This window comes from Eublepharis macularius, chromosome 4 (assembly GCF_028583425.1).
Source record: "Eublepharis macularius isolate TG4126 chromosome 4, MPM_Emac_v1.0, whole genome shotgun sequence".
In the NCBI taxonomy this organism is placed as follows: domain Eukaryota; kingdom Metazoa; phylum Chordata; class Lepidosauria; order Squamata; family Eublepharidae; genus Eublepharis; species Eublepharis macularius.
In genome coordinates, this window is record NC_072793.1 from 108,230,580 (window position 1) to 108,245,039 (window position 14,460).

Below are 14,460 nucleotides of genomic sequence, written 5' to 3' on the forward strand. Positions count from 1 at the left end.
TTAGTCACAGTTGGTTTCTTGTCAAAGAATTAAAAAAATTCTAGAGGAAAGTTTTAGAACAATAACAAGTATAACTGATATAGCTTGATATGTTACACAGCTTAATTCAAAGATGGGATTACTAGGTTGTTTGCATCGTAAGAAAGAAGATATTAAATTAGTATATTAAATATATTAATTGTAGTCTGTCTAGAAATAGCTTATAGAACTCCTGCAGTACCATTTAAAATATAGAAAATAAATACATTGATATACTGAAATTTTGAGAAGCAATCTCTATTTCCTTCTCATAGCAAATGAGTGATACTGAAATCAATGCATGGGTCAAGATGTATCATTAAAGTTATCTGTTTCATGTACCTGTATCATCTGTAAAAACGTATATAGAATTTCAATGTAAGCAAATTGAAACAAATTATGTAGCTGCTTCAAATGTTACAGTTTCAAGCAATACACAGAGTTGTGTAAACTGGCCCTTAAAATATCAGCGGGAATGTAATAAATAGGTATATTTTCCAGCATACTAGCATCATATATTAGCTACATTAAACAGAACATTTTCTGGATATGAATGTTTCAACTCTCCTCTGATTACAACTGAATTTTTAAATGAAGAGGAGGGGTACAAGCCATAGAAATAGAGCATCATTCTCTGAATTGTCCACTCTTAGGACTTGGAGAGGATTCTGGTTTCTACCCTTTTAGATAAGTAAGCTTCCATCTCTCTCTCTAGATTGCACTCATGGAACCTGATTGTGACATATTACTTAAATGTAAATTTCATTCATGCAGTACACATGAATATACAACTGGACAAGGTCTTGTAGCTAAATTAAGCACTGAATTGAATGTAGAAGTATTCATTTTGACATCAGAAACAATATTAGTACCAACATATTCTTTTTTTCTCCAGTTTTGTTCCAAATAATGGAATTTGAAAATTTTAAAAACTGTAAATATTTACAAAACAATACTGAGGCTGAAACCTTAGTTTTTAGGAGTCCGGGTGAACATCAGTTCTTCTTTAAATATAATTCACAGTTTAGAGGTACTTCTATCTAGAACAAATAACACTGTCCACATTTCTAAAATATTGTTCCAGAGTGTCTCTAACACATCCCCCTCTTTTTTGTGGCACTGGCATTTCTTTAGTGCCCGTTCCGGCCTGTTCCGTCTCGTTCCGGCTTTTACCCTGTCCCGCTGCTGGGTTGCTTCTGCTGGGCTTGCTACTTTCGCCCGATACCTGGCAAATCACGAACAACAAAACTTTGGAAGGAGAAAGGAAGCCTCGGTAGCGGGCTGAAAAGAAAGCAAGTGCCCGACACGAAGCAGCAATAGAACAAGTCGACGCAGCCTCGCCTCCCCCTTTCAAAAATGCCGCCGCCGTTAGGGCGTGTCGCCCGCTCCGTCGCGGCTGAGAGGAGCTTCGGGGGGAGAACGCAGGTGGGCGACAGGACCGCGCTAGTTCAGCTAGCGAGCAGGGGACAGTTTTGCCGAAGGCTTCTCTCGCCAAACTCCGTGGGGGGAGAAAGGACCGTGCTGATGGCGCTTTTCGTTAAGGATGTATTCAAAGAGGATATTGTCTACCTGCAATTTGAACCAACATAACCCATTCTACCGCCTTGCACTGGTGTATGTCTGAACTTGTAAAGAAAGCGACAAACACACGTCAGCCCGTCTTTTTTCTGGCTCGGCGGCACAAAAAAGCAAACCCAATAACGCTGTAATTCCAGAATGGTAGCCTTGATAGCTAGTAATAAGTTATAGCAGAAGTCCAGCGGCGCTTTAGAATTAACACAATTTATTCCAGCGAAACGTTACTACATAAACAATAGTGATACTTCCGACTTCTAGTTAGCTGCCGAGCAACCCATAAAATGCAATGGGCATATAACACAAACATGAGGAAGCGGGGACAGTAAGGGCTTTCCTTTTTCTGCATTATGATGCTCTTCTCCCTATTGTGATATTGAAATAGAAACCGCAAGCGAGAACTGCAAGTCATTTATATTTCGGACACCTCCGTTTAGAGGCTCTGGGAGACGTGTGCGCATGACAGATCATGCGCATAAGCACAAGAAAGATGGCGGCTCTCGGGGGTTGTTTCCGGTATTACCATCCAGTTGGGAAATGAAGCAAAGAGGGAAGTTGTATTTGGGGTATCGTGGGTTGTGAGTAATTCCTTTTGTACGGTTCATGAACACTCGAAGCTAAAGACATATTCGAGAGCGGTTGACGCTTCTTCATCGCACGCCGACTTCAAGAGACTTAAGTAAATAATGGCTCAGGCTGCGGGAAGACAGAGCCCGCCGGCGGCTGAGCTTCCCAAACTGCAGTTTGTTCCTTTCAGTAGTGCCTTAGATGCAGGCTTTTGGCACGAGCTGACCCAGAAGAAACTCAACGAGTACAAGTTGGATGAGTCTCCAAAAATGATCAAGGGGTACTACTATAATGGTAGGTATAGGCGAAGGATTTCGCTTTCCGGGATTTTGATGTCTTAGAAATTCTAGGATATGCATGCATAGAGTACAGATATGAGTCCCTGTAGGGTCAAGGGCTGGTTTACATAATTATGTAAATTGAGCCTGATTGCAGGGTGTGCATGATGTGTAGCCTGAATCGATAGTAAATCGCACTGACTTCCCAGCTTCTGCAGTGGGTGGGCTTACTTCTTGGTAGGCATTCATCCGTTTGTCAGGTGCCCTGTGCTGTTTTACTCTATTCCAGCAGCTACAGGCTACAGTAGAAGAGAAAAAACAAACAACACTGGGAAACCTTGTACTTGTCTCTTTGGGTGGAAAACTCTGGGTTTGTTTAACCTATGTTTCATCCTAGAATCAGTTCTGTATAGTTGGAGATTAAAGAAAATACACAAAACTGATAGTAGGGTGCTTGTGTAATTTAAACTACTTTAAAAAAAGAATTGTATAGCTCAGAAATCTGTGTTTTATCCATACCAGTTAAAAACCCCACATCAGTTCTTTGGAAGTCTTTCAGTCAATTGTTGTCCAATTGTTTTTTTGTATACAAAACTAAAGAACTTGGATTATTATAGACTAGAGGAGAAGGTAGGGGTTAGGTGTACTCATTCTTTGTGCTTCTCTGCCTTGTTGGTTGATGAAATTGAAGGTGTTATTTTGTAATCCTTTTTCCATTTCTTAAGTAGAATGGGAAGGACAAAGAGAAATGTTCCTTGTCATGCAAATAGGGAAACTTAGGGGTTTTTTTTAGCACACTTTCATATATAAAGTACTGAACGTAAAGAAAAAGGATCCATTTATGAAGCCATCATGTTATGTTAGTTTGAGGGACAGTGATGCTTTTCAATAGGGAAAAGATTCTCTTAGTCATATAGCAACCACTGTTCTAAAGATCCTTTTGTTTTTGTCCAGGAGACCCTGCTGGTATGCCAGCTCGTTTAACACTGGAATTTAGTGCTTTTGATATGTAAGTAACTTTTTAGTTCTTGTTCAACTAATAAAAGAATCAGACTTGTCATACATATATTCATTATGTCTTGGTGCTGTAATATAAAAATGGTATGTGGAGTTCTGTATAGCATTAAAGGGGTACTGGCACTTTAACTCTAGAAGATAGAACATTAAGGCACCAGCCCTCTGCTCAGCATAGCACAAGTGTTATTGTGTATGCAGATACCACCACAATGTAGGCAGGTTTATTGAGTTTGCTGAGAGTTTGTTCCAGACATATGAGTAAGATGCTGATTGCAAGGCTGCTTACAACAGCAACAACATTTGATTTATATACTGCCCTTTAGAACAACTTAATGGCCACTCAGAGCGGTTTACAAAGTATGTCATTATTATCCCCACAACAAAACACCCTGTGAGGTGGGTGGGGCTGAGAGAGCTCCAGAGAGTTGTGACTAGCCCAAGGTCACCCAGCTGGCTTCAAGTGGAGGAGTGGGGAATCAAACCTGGCTCTCCAGATTAGAGTCCCGCGCTCCTAACCACTACATCAAACTGGCTGTCTTATAGGAGTTTGAGAAAATCAATGATTTTATAGGAGTTTGAGAAAATCAATGAAATGGATATTAAAGTTATAGTTTGAATGATCGTCACTGGCTACACCTTTAATTGTGGTGAGAAAAGATTAGTGCTATAATAATAATAACATTCGATTTTTATACTGCCCTTCAGGACAACTTAATGCCCACTCAGAGTGGTTTACAAAGTATGTTATTATTATCCCCACAACAAAACACCCTGTGAGCTCTGACTACTAGCTCAAGGTCACCCAGCTGGCTTCAAGTGGAGGAGTGGGAAATCAAACCCAGCTCTCCAGATTAGAGTCCCACACTCTTAACCACTACACCAAACTGACTCTCACTATGAGATTGTGACTGTTATGTTTCAGTGATGAAATTGGTCAAGTACGAAACATTAGCATAAAGTTTTCTCCTGTGGTACAGGAATACCACCATATGATCTCTGCTTTAAAACAAGATTGGTTTTCTGTTTCCAGGCTCAGTTTGGTGGTTCTCACCTTTAAAACCTTACATGTGTCCCAAGTGGTTTATCAGAAGGACTGCTTATCACTACACCGGTGTGCCAGCTATACACCTCCTATCTGCTCCTGCTTGCTCATAGAAGTGTTGGATTCTTCTGTGTGTGGGAAAGGGCCTTTTCAGCTGTGGCCCCTATATTCCTAATGGCCTGCCTGAAAAGGTCCCGATCGGGGCCATCTTTGTATGCATATTTAGGGATGTAAGGCTGCCTGTTTCAGAGGACATTTCAGTGATTACATGGATCACTGTTCATTACGAAGAGAACAGTTGTGTTTGGGGGTTGATTTAGGACAATGTTTCTTGTTTAACATTGTTTTAATTGCTATTGATGCCTATTGGCTGTTTTTTAAAGTCATCTTGGACATTTTTGTACAGCATCTTGAACCTCTCATGGGAAAGGAAGATTATAATTAAATATTTTAAATTGGTAGGCTGTAAATCTAAAACTAAACTGCTGACTAGATTCTTAGAGTAGTATCTATAAAGGCACAATCAGGGTGTAATTCATAGTAAAGATGCTATTACTTCATTGTATATAAGAGCTCAGCATTCTAACTTGGAAAGAAGCTCTGTCCTTTAATGCTATTTGTGTGGGAATAGACTGAACTTGTTTACTGGGAAGGAAAAATACACTGTATAGACTTGATATGTATATTTCCCTTGTTTATATTTCTTTATTTAAAGTAAAGAGCACACAAAGGAAGGGGGGGAGTGTAGAATAATACCAAGATTAAAAGGAGCCAGCTACCTGCTTTGGGGGAAAGGGCTTTTCTTCATAATTACCTCACGGATTCAAGGCCTTACCCAATGTATTGTACCTTATATCTTATGAGGTTCAGTAAATTAGCTGAGGTTTGGAATACATGTTCAACAGCATTAAGTAATAGAGTTCTGAGCTAGTATAGTGGAAGAAACACTTCAGACTCTCTTGAGGGCGGAGGCCTATCTTAAACCCTTTACTTCTAGTAAAAATAAAGAAGAATGTCAAAAAAAGAAGTTATAGTCAAACACACTACCTGCTGTATTGTCGAAGGCTTTCACGGCCGGAGAACGATGGTTGTTGTGGGTTTTCCGGGCTGTATTGCCGTGGTCTTGGCATTGTAGTTCCTGACGTTTTGCCAGCAGCTGTGGCTGGCATCTTCAGAGGTGTAGCACCAAAAGACAGAGATCTCTCAGTGTCACAGTGTGGAAAAGATGTAGGTCATTTGTATCTACTCAGGAGGGGTGGGGTTGAGCTGAGTCATCCTGTAAGAGTTTCCCAGGGTGTGGAATGCTAATGGCGGGAGGCTTCACTGTATCCTGAGGAGGTTCTTTTGCATATGGATGCAAAAGAAGCATAAGCAAAACTCACAAGCATAAGCAAAACTTCAACAGGAAAGAAGAACCCTTAAGAATGAACAGAGCATGGTTTCCAGTTCTGAAAAACACCAGGCTAACAAAACATTCTATCCCCGACAATAGCCCTGCAGAGAAGATTAGCACATCAAGTACCAATCCATATGCAAAAGAACCTCCTCAGGATACAGTGAAGCCTCCCGCCATTAGCATTCCACACCCTGGGAAACTCTTACAGGATGACTCAGCTCAACCCCACCCCTCCTGAGTAGATACAAATGACCTACATCTTTTCCACACTGTGACACTGAGAGATCTCTGTCTTTTGGTGCTACACCTCTGAAGATGCTAGCCACAGCTGCTGGCGAAACGTCAGGAACTACAATGCCAAGACCACGGCAATACAGCCCGGAAAACCCACAACAACCAACACTACCTGCTGTTAGTTTTCTGGCTATCGGGAAGGCCTCTCTTTGCCTATGTAGGAAGAGATTATGGCCTCTTCCTCATGGTGAACTTTACATTGCACTTTCTGTGTATTCAACCCATGAGGATTGGATCCGCTTTATTAATTGGTTCTGGCCCCATACTGCTTCAATTCTTTAATTCTGCACTTTGAAGGAGTTGAACCGAAGTTGTGTCTGTTATTTCAGCCTCATTTCTGCTGCTGGCTTTGAGGACAGTTCAGTTTCCTCAGTTGATTGCTGAGGCAACTTACAAGGGATTTTTTTGCATTTTTTGGTGGCACCAACCTACCAATGTTGCTGTTTTTTAAAAAAAAAAATTAAAACCCCAATGTACTGAACAGTACAGGAAGAACAGGTAAAAACTTTAAAATATTGAGTGGGATTCAGGGCTGTCTGCAGAGTTTTTGTGTTAGCTATATTGCAGCATTCCCAGCTCCCCACCTCCAATTGCAAGGGTTTCCTTTCTTTAAGGCACCAACCTTGCAAAGTTGCTATTCATTGAAAAAAAATAAGGAAAAAAACTTGATTGGCTGCAGTTTAACCAGTTAGGATGCAGGGGAATAAAAGAGAAGGTGAAAGGCAGGGCCAGGCCTCACACTGAAGAAAGCATTCTGCACTTCCAAAAAGCCCTGCTTTGACTTTGATTGGGGAAAAAATCGGGGTATATGTGCAGGGAGAAAAACTGCAGAAAAGGTGGGGAAAGATCAATTCTGTGACAGATGCAGCCTTTCTCTGTGCGGAACTCAAAAAGGTCTGGGAAGATGTTTGGAGACTGAATCAGGGTATTTTGACTGCATGCAGAAGTCTGGAGAGAAATCGATGCAGTACGGGGCTAGAACCAACGAAAAAGTCCCAAGCAGAACCAATGTTCCCTCTAAGATGTGCATTGCTGTGAGCCAAAAATGTATTTTGTGAGCTGAAACGTGCATAAAAATTTGTTTTGTGAGCTGACTTGCATAAAATTTTTGAGAGTGCCTTTTTAGAAAAAAAATTGCAATCTACAAACATACAAACATTTGGCTACCACATAAATCAGTTTGTAGAAGCTTATAACCACAACCTTATAAATATCTGAGAATTAATTTTTAAACTGTATTTTAAGCATGTTTTTAAAGAATGTTTTATACATTATACCTGTAAACATAAGTCACATTTCATTACAGAGACTTTCAATTTAACATGGTCATAGATGCAGAGGAGTTAGCTGTGTTAGTCTGTAGTAGAAAAATAGTACAGTCCAGTAGCACCTTTAAGACTAACCAACTTTATTGTAGCATAAGCTTTTGAGAGCCACAGCTTTCTTCATCAGATGCATCTGATGAAGAGAGCTGTGGCTCTCGAAAGCTTATGCTACAATGAAGTTGGTTAGTCTTAAAGGTGCTACTGGACACTTTACTATGGAGCAGAGGGGAGTCTGGGAGGAAAGCTACTCACGTGAAAAATGTACCAAGCCAAACAGGATTGAAAAAGAAGGGGGTGAAAGGACCAGATTATAAAATAAAGGACAAATGTCTTCCCTGGCAGCAGAGTCAAGGAAGAGGGGATATGGGCAAGTCAAAGAGAAAGGAAAGGAGGGAGAATGAGAAAGAGACGGAGAGCTAGTTTTGTGCTTGCAACAAGCCACTGAAGGTGGATTTTACTTACATTTAGACAAAAGGTGTCAGCTTTATGCAGGCAAAAAAGGGGACAGAGATTGCTCAGAGAAATGCCCTGATGCTCAAACTCAAAGGTGGCAGAGGAAGAATTTCTTCTACATGTGCAGAAGGGGAGTAGGCTTGCCATTCTCCTGGTGGTGGCTGGAGATCTCCCTGAATTACAACTGATCTACAGGCAACAGAGATCACTTCCCCCGGAGAAAATAGTTGCTTTGGGGGTGATCTCTATTGTACTATACCCTGCCAAGGTACCTCCCCCCCCCAAACTCTGCCTTCTCCAGGTTCCATGACCTAAATCTCTAGGAATTTCACATCCTTTACCAAGAAGCCCTCAATGTCACAGGACAAGCCTACCCCACTGCTATCTTGTGCCATCCTTCATTCCTGGGCCCTCATTGTCGCAGGCTAGGCCTGCCCTAGTGCTATCCTGTGCCATCCTTCATCCCCGGGCCCTCAACGTCATGGATGAGGCCTGTCCCAGTGCCATCCAGTACCATCCTTCATTCCTAGGACCGCATTGTCACAGGCTAAGCCTGCCCCAGCACCATCCTGCTCCATCCTTCATCCACAGGCCCTCATTGTCACAGGCCAGGCATGCCCTGCCACCATCCTGAGCCATCCTTCATTCCCGGGCCCTCAACATCGTAGGTGAGGCCTGATCCAGAGCCATCCTACACAATCCTTCACCCCCAGGCCCTCATTGTTGCAGGCCAGGCCTGCCCCAGCGCCATCCTTCACTCCGGGCCCTCATTGTTGCAGGCCAAGCCTGCCCCGCGCCATCCTTCACTCCGGGCCCTCAGTGTCACAGGCCAAGCCTACCCCAGAACCATCCTTCATCCTCGGGCCCTCAGCATTGCAGGCCAATTCTGCCCCAGTGCCATCCTGCTCCATCCTTCATCCTGGGCCCTCAGTGGTGTAGGCCAAGCCTGCCCTGGTGCCATCCTTCACCCTGGGCCCTCAGAGGTGTGGGTCAAGCCTGCTCCAGTGCCATCCTGCCGCATCCTTACCGTTCAGAGGGCACCAGCTGAGCAGGAAGTCGAGACCATCAGAGAGGAATCATCTCTGCGCTCCTGAAGCAATCATGTGCGCCAAGAGGTAATATTTTGTGCGCAGTTGCGCACAGTGCACACTAGAGGGAACGCTAGAAAAGACCTATGCAGTGTGAATTCCCCATCTGCTGCAGTCTTACGGTACTGTCAGGTTTACCATCTCTGAACTCAACTGCCTAATTCTTCTGCAAATGTACACCAGGCCTAAGTGTAAGTTACATGGTTTGTAAAATTCCTTATTTTTCAAAGATTGTAGGGGCAGAATGAAAGCCTTTATGTGGCATCTACTTAAAATTAAAAGTTTGTAATGATTGTCTTTGCGTCTCGTGATGCAAGAAAAATCTACATGATTTATCTTTGTGTTGTCTTCTTGTTCAGGAACTGAGGCTTACAAGTGCTTGTGAGGGAATTTAAAAATCACTTCATCTAGATTCGGTTTCGTTTTCCCGGCCATGTCGGACGCTCCTCTCCGCAGGTCCGGGAGGAAGCGCTCGAGCAGCCTGACCGGGTGGTTGACCTGCGAGGGTTAACCCCCAGGACTCCCAGGGAGGGGGCCAGGGTCCGGAGCGCTGCGGGAAAAACCCCCTGAAGTCAATGCAGGGGGTAAATTGCCCTTTTGCTCCAATGGAGGCCGGCAGACTTGCGCAGCACATCGCGTGCTGCCGGGCCATGGAGAACGGCAACAAGCAGATTTAAGGTGAAAACCTGTAAGTAAGCGAATCTCTTCTGTTAATTCAAGCGTATGCGAAGGATTGGTGGGAGTTGAAGCTAAGAAGGCTCGGATATCTTCCCCTTCATTGAGTTTTGAAACTTAGTTGGCGGACTCCCCCCCTCCCCCAAGATGGCGACGAAAAAGCAGAGCCCGGCTGTGGGCAAATCTGTCTTGGCTGCATTGCAGGGGAAAGGAGAGTCTCTTGAAGAGGTGGTTAAACGGTCGGTCATTGAAGCTATGGAGCCCTTTGTTGATAAGCTAAATGAAATTGGTCAAAGGGTTGACATAATTGAGAATGAAGTGAAAACCATTAAAGCCATAGTGTCTGGGACAGAGCAGTCTGCTTGGGAAAACGCAGCACTCATGAAAACTACAAACAAAGAAGTAAAGCTTTTGGAGAATCAACTGATAGGGCTACAAGTGGAGCGCGCTCAGACGGTATTGCGTCTTCAGAATGTAAAGGAGGAGGAAAATTAAAATTTAAAAGATTTGGTGTCGGAACTTTTGGCGTCATCCGCAAAGGCAACTAAAGAAGAGTTAAAAAGCGATATTTTGGAAGTCCGACGGACATCTTCAAAACATGCAACGAAGCGTCAGCTGCCTCGTGAGATTATTATTGACTTTTCATCTAAGAAGACTCGGGACACCATCTTATATAATTCGTATAATGTGGACTTGGACTTTCTGGGTAACAAGGTTAAGATATTGAAGGACGTTCCATTTCTAGCTCGGAAAAGAAGATTCAAATATAAAAGGTTTGCAGCTCTTCTGAGGAAGCGTGAAATAAAATACAAATGGTTATTTCCGGAAGGCATCTGGTTCAGTTATAAAGATCAAGCCTACAAGATAACATCAGACGCACAACTGAGGGACTTTGTATTTAATCATCAAGAGTTTCAGCAAGGAGAAGATTCAGAATCTGAAGGGGGGAGGGGGGAGGAGGAGGCAGTGAGCGCAGCTACTATAGCCGTTCAGAGAGAGCTGTGACCGAGACGCAGGGGGGGAAGAAGACCTGATCCTGACTGTAATTTGTATTTTATAAGGTCTACCAATCTAATGGCATATTAGAAAGTTTAATTTTAAATAACTGTATTATGAAGGGAATGCAAGACTTGTAGTTGTAGTTGTAGTGTGTGTTTTTTATATGTTGTTCCTTTCCTTTCCCCTTGTTCTCCCTTTTTCCCCTTTGTAGTTTTTTGAGTTTAGTAATTAAAAAATAAAAATCTATATGGAAAAAAAATCACTTCATCTAGTGAAATCCTTACAGAGAGACCAAAGAACTTTAAGAGCTAGAAAGAGAGGCCTGGATTTCAAAAGGGAGAGGTCCCAGGAGAAAGCTTTGGACAAGGAGCTTTTATTTGTTTATTTATTTCATTTATATCCTCCTTTTCTCTCTAGCGGGGATCCAAAATGGCTTACATTGTTCTCCTCTCCTTCATTTTATCCCTGTGAGGTTGATTAGACTGCGAGTGTGTAACTGGCATAAGGTCACCTGCAAGTTTGAAGGCATGACACAGGGAAAGTGACAAAGTAGATACAGGACTGTGCTCTTTGGAAGCAGAGATGTGGAGAACACCTGATACAAAGAGCTAAGGAGGGCTAATAAGAAAGGAAAACCACAGAAAGAGTCCTGTATAGTCAACAGGTAAAGTATAGTGACAGGCATCATAATTAGTGAAAATATGGTTATAGTAATACTGCAATTCATGGGTTTCTGACTTATAGCAGATAATGGTGACTGACCACTCTGTTTTTTGCTTTGTTGGTATGTTTTCAAGACTTGATCCACATTGGGCATATTGCTGGGGTTGAAAGAGGAGCTGTGGGTGTATTCCTCTGTGCGCCGTATTTTGACAAGTAAAGAACAATAGTTGATGCTGAGTTGGCTCTGTTTCTGTTTGGGATGTGGCCTTATTCTGCTTCTTGTCCGTTCCCCACCAGTCATAACTCTACAGCCAGCCTTTTGTCTTCTACAACCCAGGCTTGTGACAGGAATTCCAGAGGAGTGGAAACCAAGTTAGTTTAAAATGAATTATGCAAAGTAAAATACACCGTTTTTTCAAAACTGAGCCACATTTATAGCATTTCATAACTTATATTCAGAATCCTGTATTGTATGTATGTGTGCAGAGTACCAAAAGCACCAGTCTATTGGTAACATGGTGACAAATATTGTCCTGTAGTTCCAAGAGTACTTTCTGTTCCTCAGGAATGCCCCAACTCCAGCACATTGCTGCCCTGCCGTTGGAACACTGTATAATACCAACACCTTGGAATCCTTCAAATCGTGTGATAAGAAGTTTCTTCTTGAGCAAGCTGCAAATGAGGTGAGCTACCAATGTCACACTCACAAACTTCCTGAAATCAAGCATTTCAGACAGTTTTGAAAAAATAATTGGAGAGCATGGCGATGGAAGGAATGTCCTTGATATGCAGAATCCGAGCTTGAGGTTCTGTTTTAGAAAGCAGAGTAGTTTTTCAGGCTTGCTTCAGGAGATGAGATTTAGAGTGTCTGACTTTAAATATACTGTTACCACATATTTTTTATACCGTATGATAGGATAGACCATTTCTAAAGTACAAATATAGTGTAAATGAAATTAGTAGAATGAGATGAGAAACCTCAAAACTAGTTGTTTTGAGTTTTTAAAAAAATTGCTTTCTTTCTCTCTTAAGTCTATTGCCTAAGGCCAAACATGTTCCAAACTAATAATAAGGTATATATATATATATAATGATTTTGTGCTATCTTCATGTGACAGACATATAGCATATCCTGTTTATATTTCTAAGACACAATACAGGGTTCGTAGGTATACCAGGCTCAGGAGCTGTATAGTTTTTTTTTAAAAAATAATTGTCTGATATAGCCCAGACTCAGAACTTCCTACATTTTTGAAACAAAGGTCAGTTTAGATTCACAAACACAGAGGATTGTGTAAGCTTTCATTTGCTCTTCCCCTTTCTCTTATTTGAATTCCACTCTATGTTTGGCATAACATGTAACCATGATCAACACAAGCACCTTACCTCACTTTATGAAATGCTGTGACCAACTGGCTACTTCTAGCTATATGGTTGAATTGCTCCATGACGTTCAAAAACTACCTCTCAAGAAAGACTAACAGTGCAGTACTAGGCAGAGTTGCACCCTTCTGAGTCTGAATTTGGTGGGCTTAGGTGATAGTACTGCTTATGAAAAGCATAATATATAAGACTGTTTTATATAAAGACAGACTATAGGTCCATCTACTGTCTACTTGTGAGTGTCAGCAGCTCTACAATGTCTATCAAGAGACTGTTCCAGTTATACGTTTTGAGATCTTTTAATAGAGCACTCATGGGAGGAGCTATAGGATAGTGGTAGACCATCTGCTTTTCAGCAGCATCTGAAATCCCCAGCATCTCCAGAGGTTTTTTTTAAAGGATGTTAGTAGTATGATGTGAAAGACCCCTTCTAGAGACCCCAGAGAGCTGTTGTCAGTCAGGCTATTGACAACAGCTATTGTCAGTCAGGCTATTGACCTTGGTAGATCGATGAGTTTATAAGAGACGATGATGATTTAACATGGCATCTTATGCATGCAAACATGGGGTGTTCAATTACAGCTTATCTTTTAGTATGGCCACTCATTTTATTGAAACCATTCTAGGAGGGTGAGCTTCATGATTTGAGTAATACAAGAAGATACTGAATGATACAGGGATCTGTATTTATTTTAATACTTTGGAGATCCAAAAATAAAATAGAAATATTTATTTTAATATTTTTGGGATCCAGAGGTGAGGACCTGACATTGATTTTGTTTCTCATTGTTAGATATGGGATTTAATAAAATCAGGTGACGCCATTGAAAATCCTGTCTTGCTGAACAGATTTCTGCTACTGACATTTGCAGTGAGTATATAGTATTTTAAAACAAATAATTCTAAATGGTTTGTATTTGTATATAAAATTTATGCTGCGATAGTCATGTTAGTCCAGCTGATAGTTCATGAATCTTACAGGGTTAGGCTTGAAGCTCATGAAGGCTTTGTTACTATCTTACTGCATAGCAAGTAATTTCCCTTGACATCATCCTTTAAGTGACTGTTTTGCAGACTAGTTTTAATACCATTTTTGTATAAGACAAGTAACTTTCAAACATGTTATATCAATTATAACTTACCTAGAGCTCTAGGCGATTAGAGGGCAAAAACTAATAACAAAAGAAATGTTCTTTGGATACAATTAGGGACTACAATCCAGTGAAGTGTAATTGTACCCTAATTTTTTTTTAATCAAGCCTAGGAGGTTGTCCTAAACTGGTATTTAGAGCTCAAAAATTCTAAAAGCAACTTTGAAATTCTGCACAGAAGCTTTTTACACAGAAAATAATGCCAGTGTACACATGTAGGATCCTCCTGTACCAAGAAGAGTACTTTTCAGAAATATTCTGATGTGTACAAATGCCTCTTTGACAGTTGTGTGTTTGGGTGTGTCTGTATGCATCAGAGGAAAAGATAATGGAGTTAAAACTTCTAAGGGATTTGTTGTCTTATTTATATGCAGGTTTATAGTAGTGCAAGAGATGGGTCCATCATGCACACCTCTAATGCACTGTACTTCCTATCTGCCTTTCACACCTAGAAACTGTTTGGTTCTTCAGCGTTTGTAATTCTACAGATGCATTTCAGTCTTGTTTCAGGGGAGAAAAAAATGGCATGGCCAGGA

General features: G+C 41.5%; 1 protein-coding gene across 2 annotated transcripts in view; it reads left to right on the plus strand.

The window, feature by feature from the left end:
• The first annotated feature begins 2,092 nt into the window (after positions 1-2,092).
• The window catches only part of ATG7 (autophagy related 7), a 149,656-nt gene continuing 137,288 nt past the window's right edge, over positions 2,093-14,460 (plus strand). For both annotated transcript variants that reach the window (XM_054978494.1, XM_054978495.1), the window contains exons 1-4: positions 2,093-2,454; positions 3,393-3,447; positions 11,956-12,073; positions 13,567-13,644. In XM_054978494.1, coding sequence (XP_054834469.1) covers positions 2,280-2,454; positions 3,393-3,447; positions 11,956-12,073; positions 13,567-13,644 — 426 coding nt within the window. In that variant the 5' untranslated portion in view covers positions 2,093-2,279. The remainder of the gene's footprint in view (positions 2,455-3,392; positions 3,448-11,955; positions 12,074-13,566; positions 13,645-14,460) is intronic.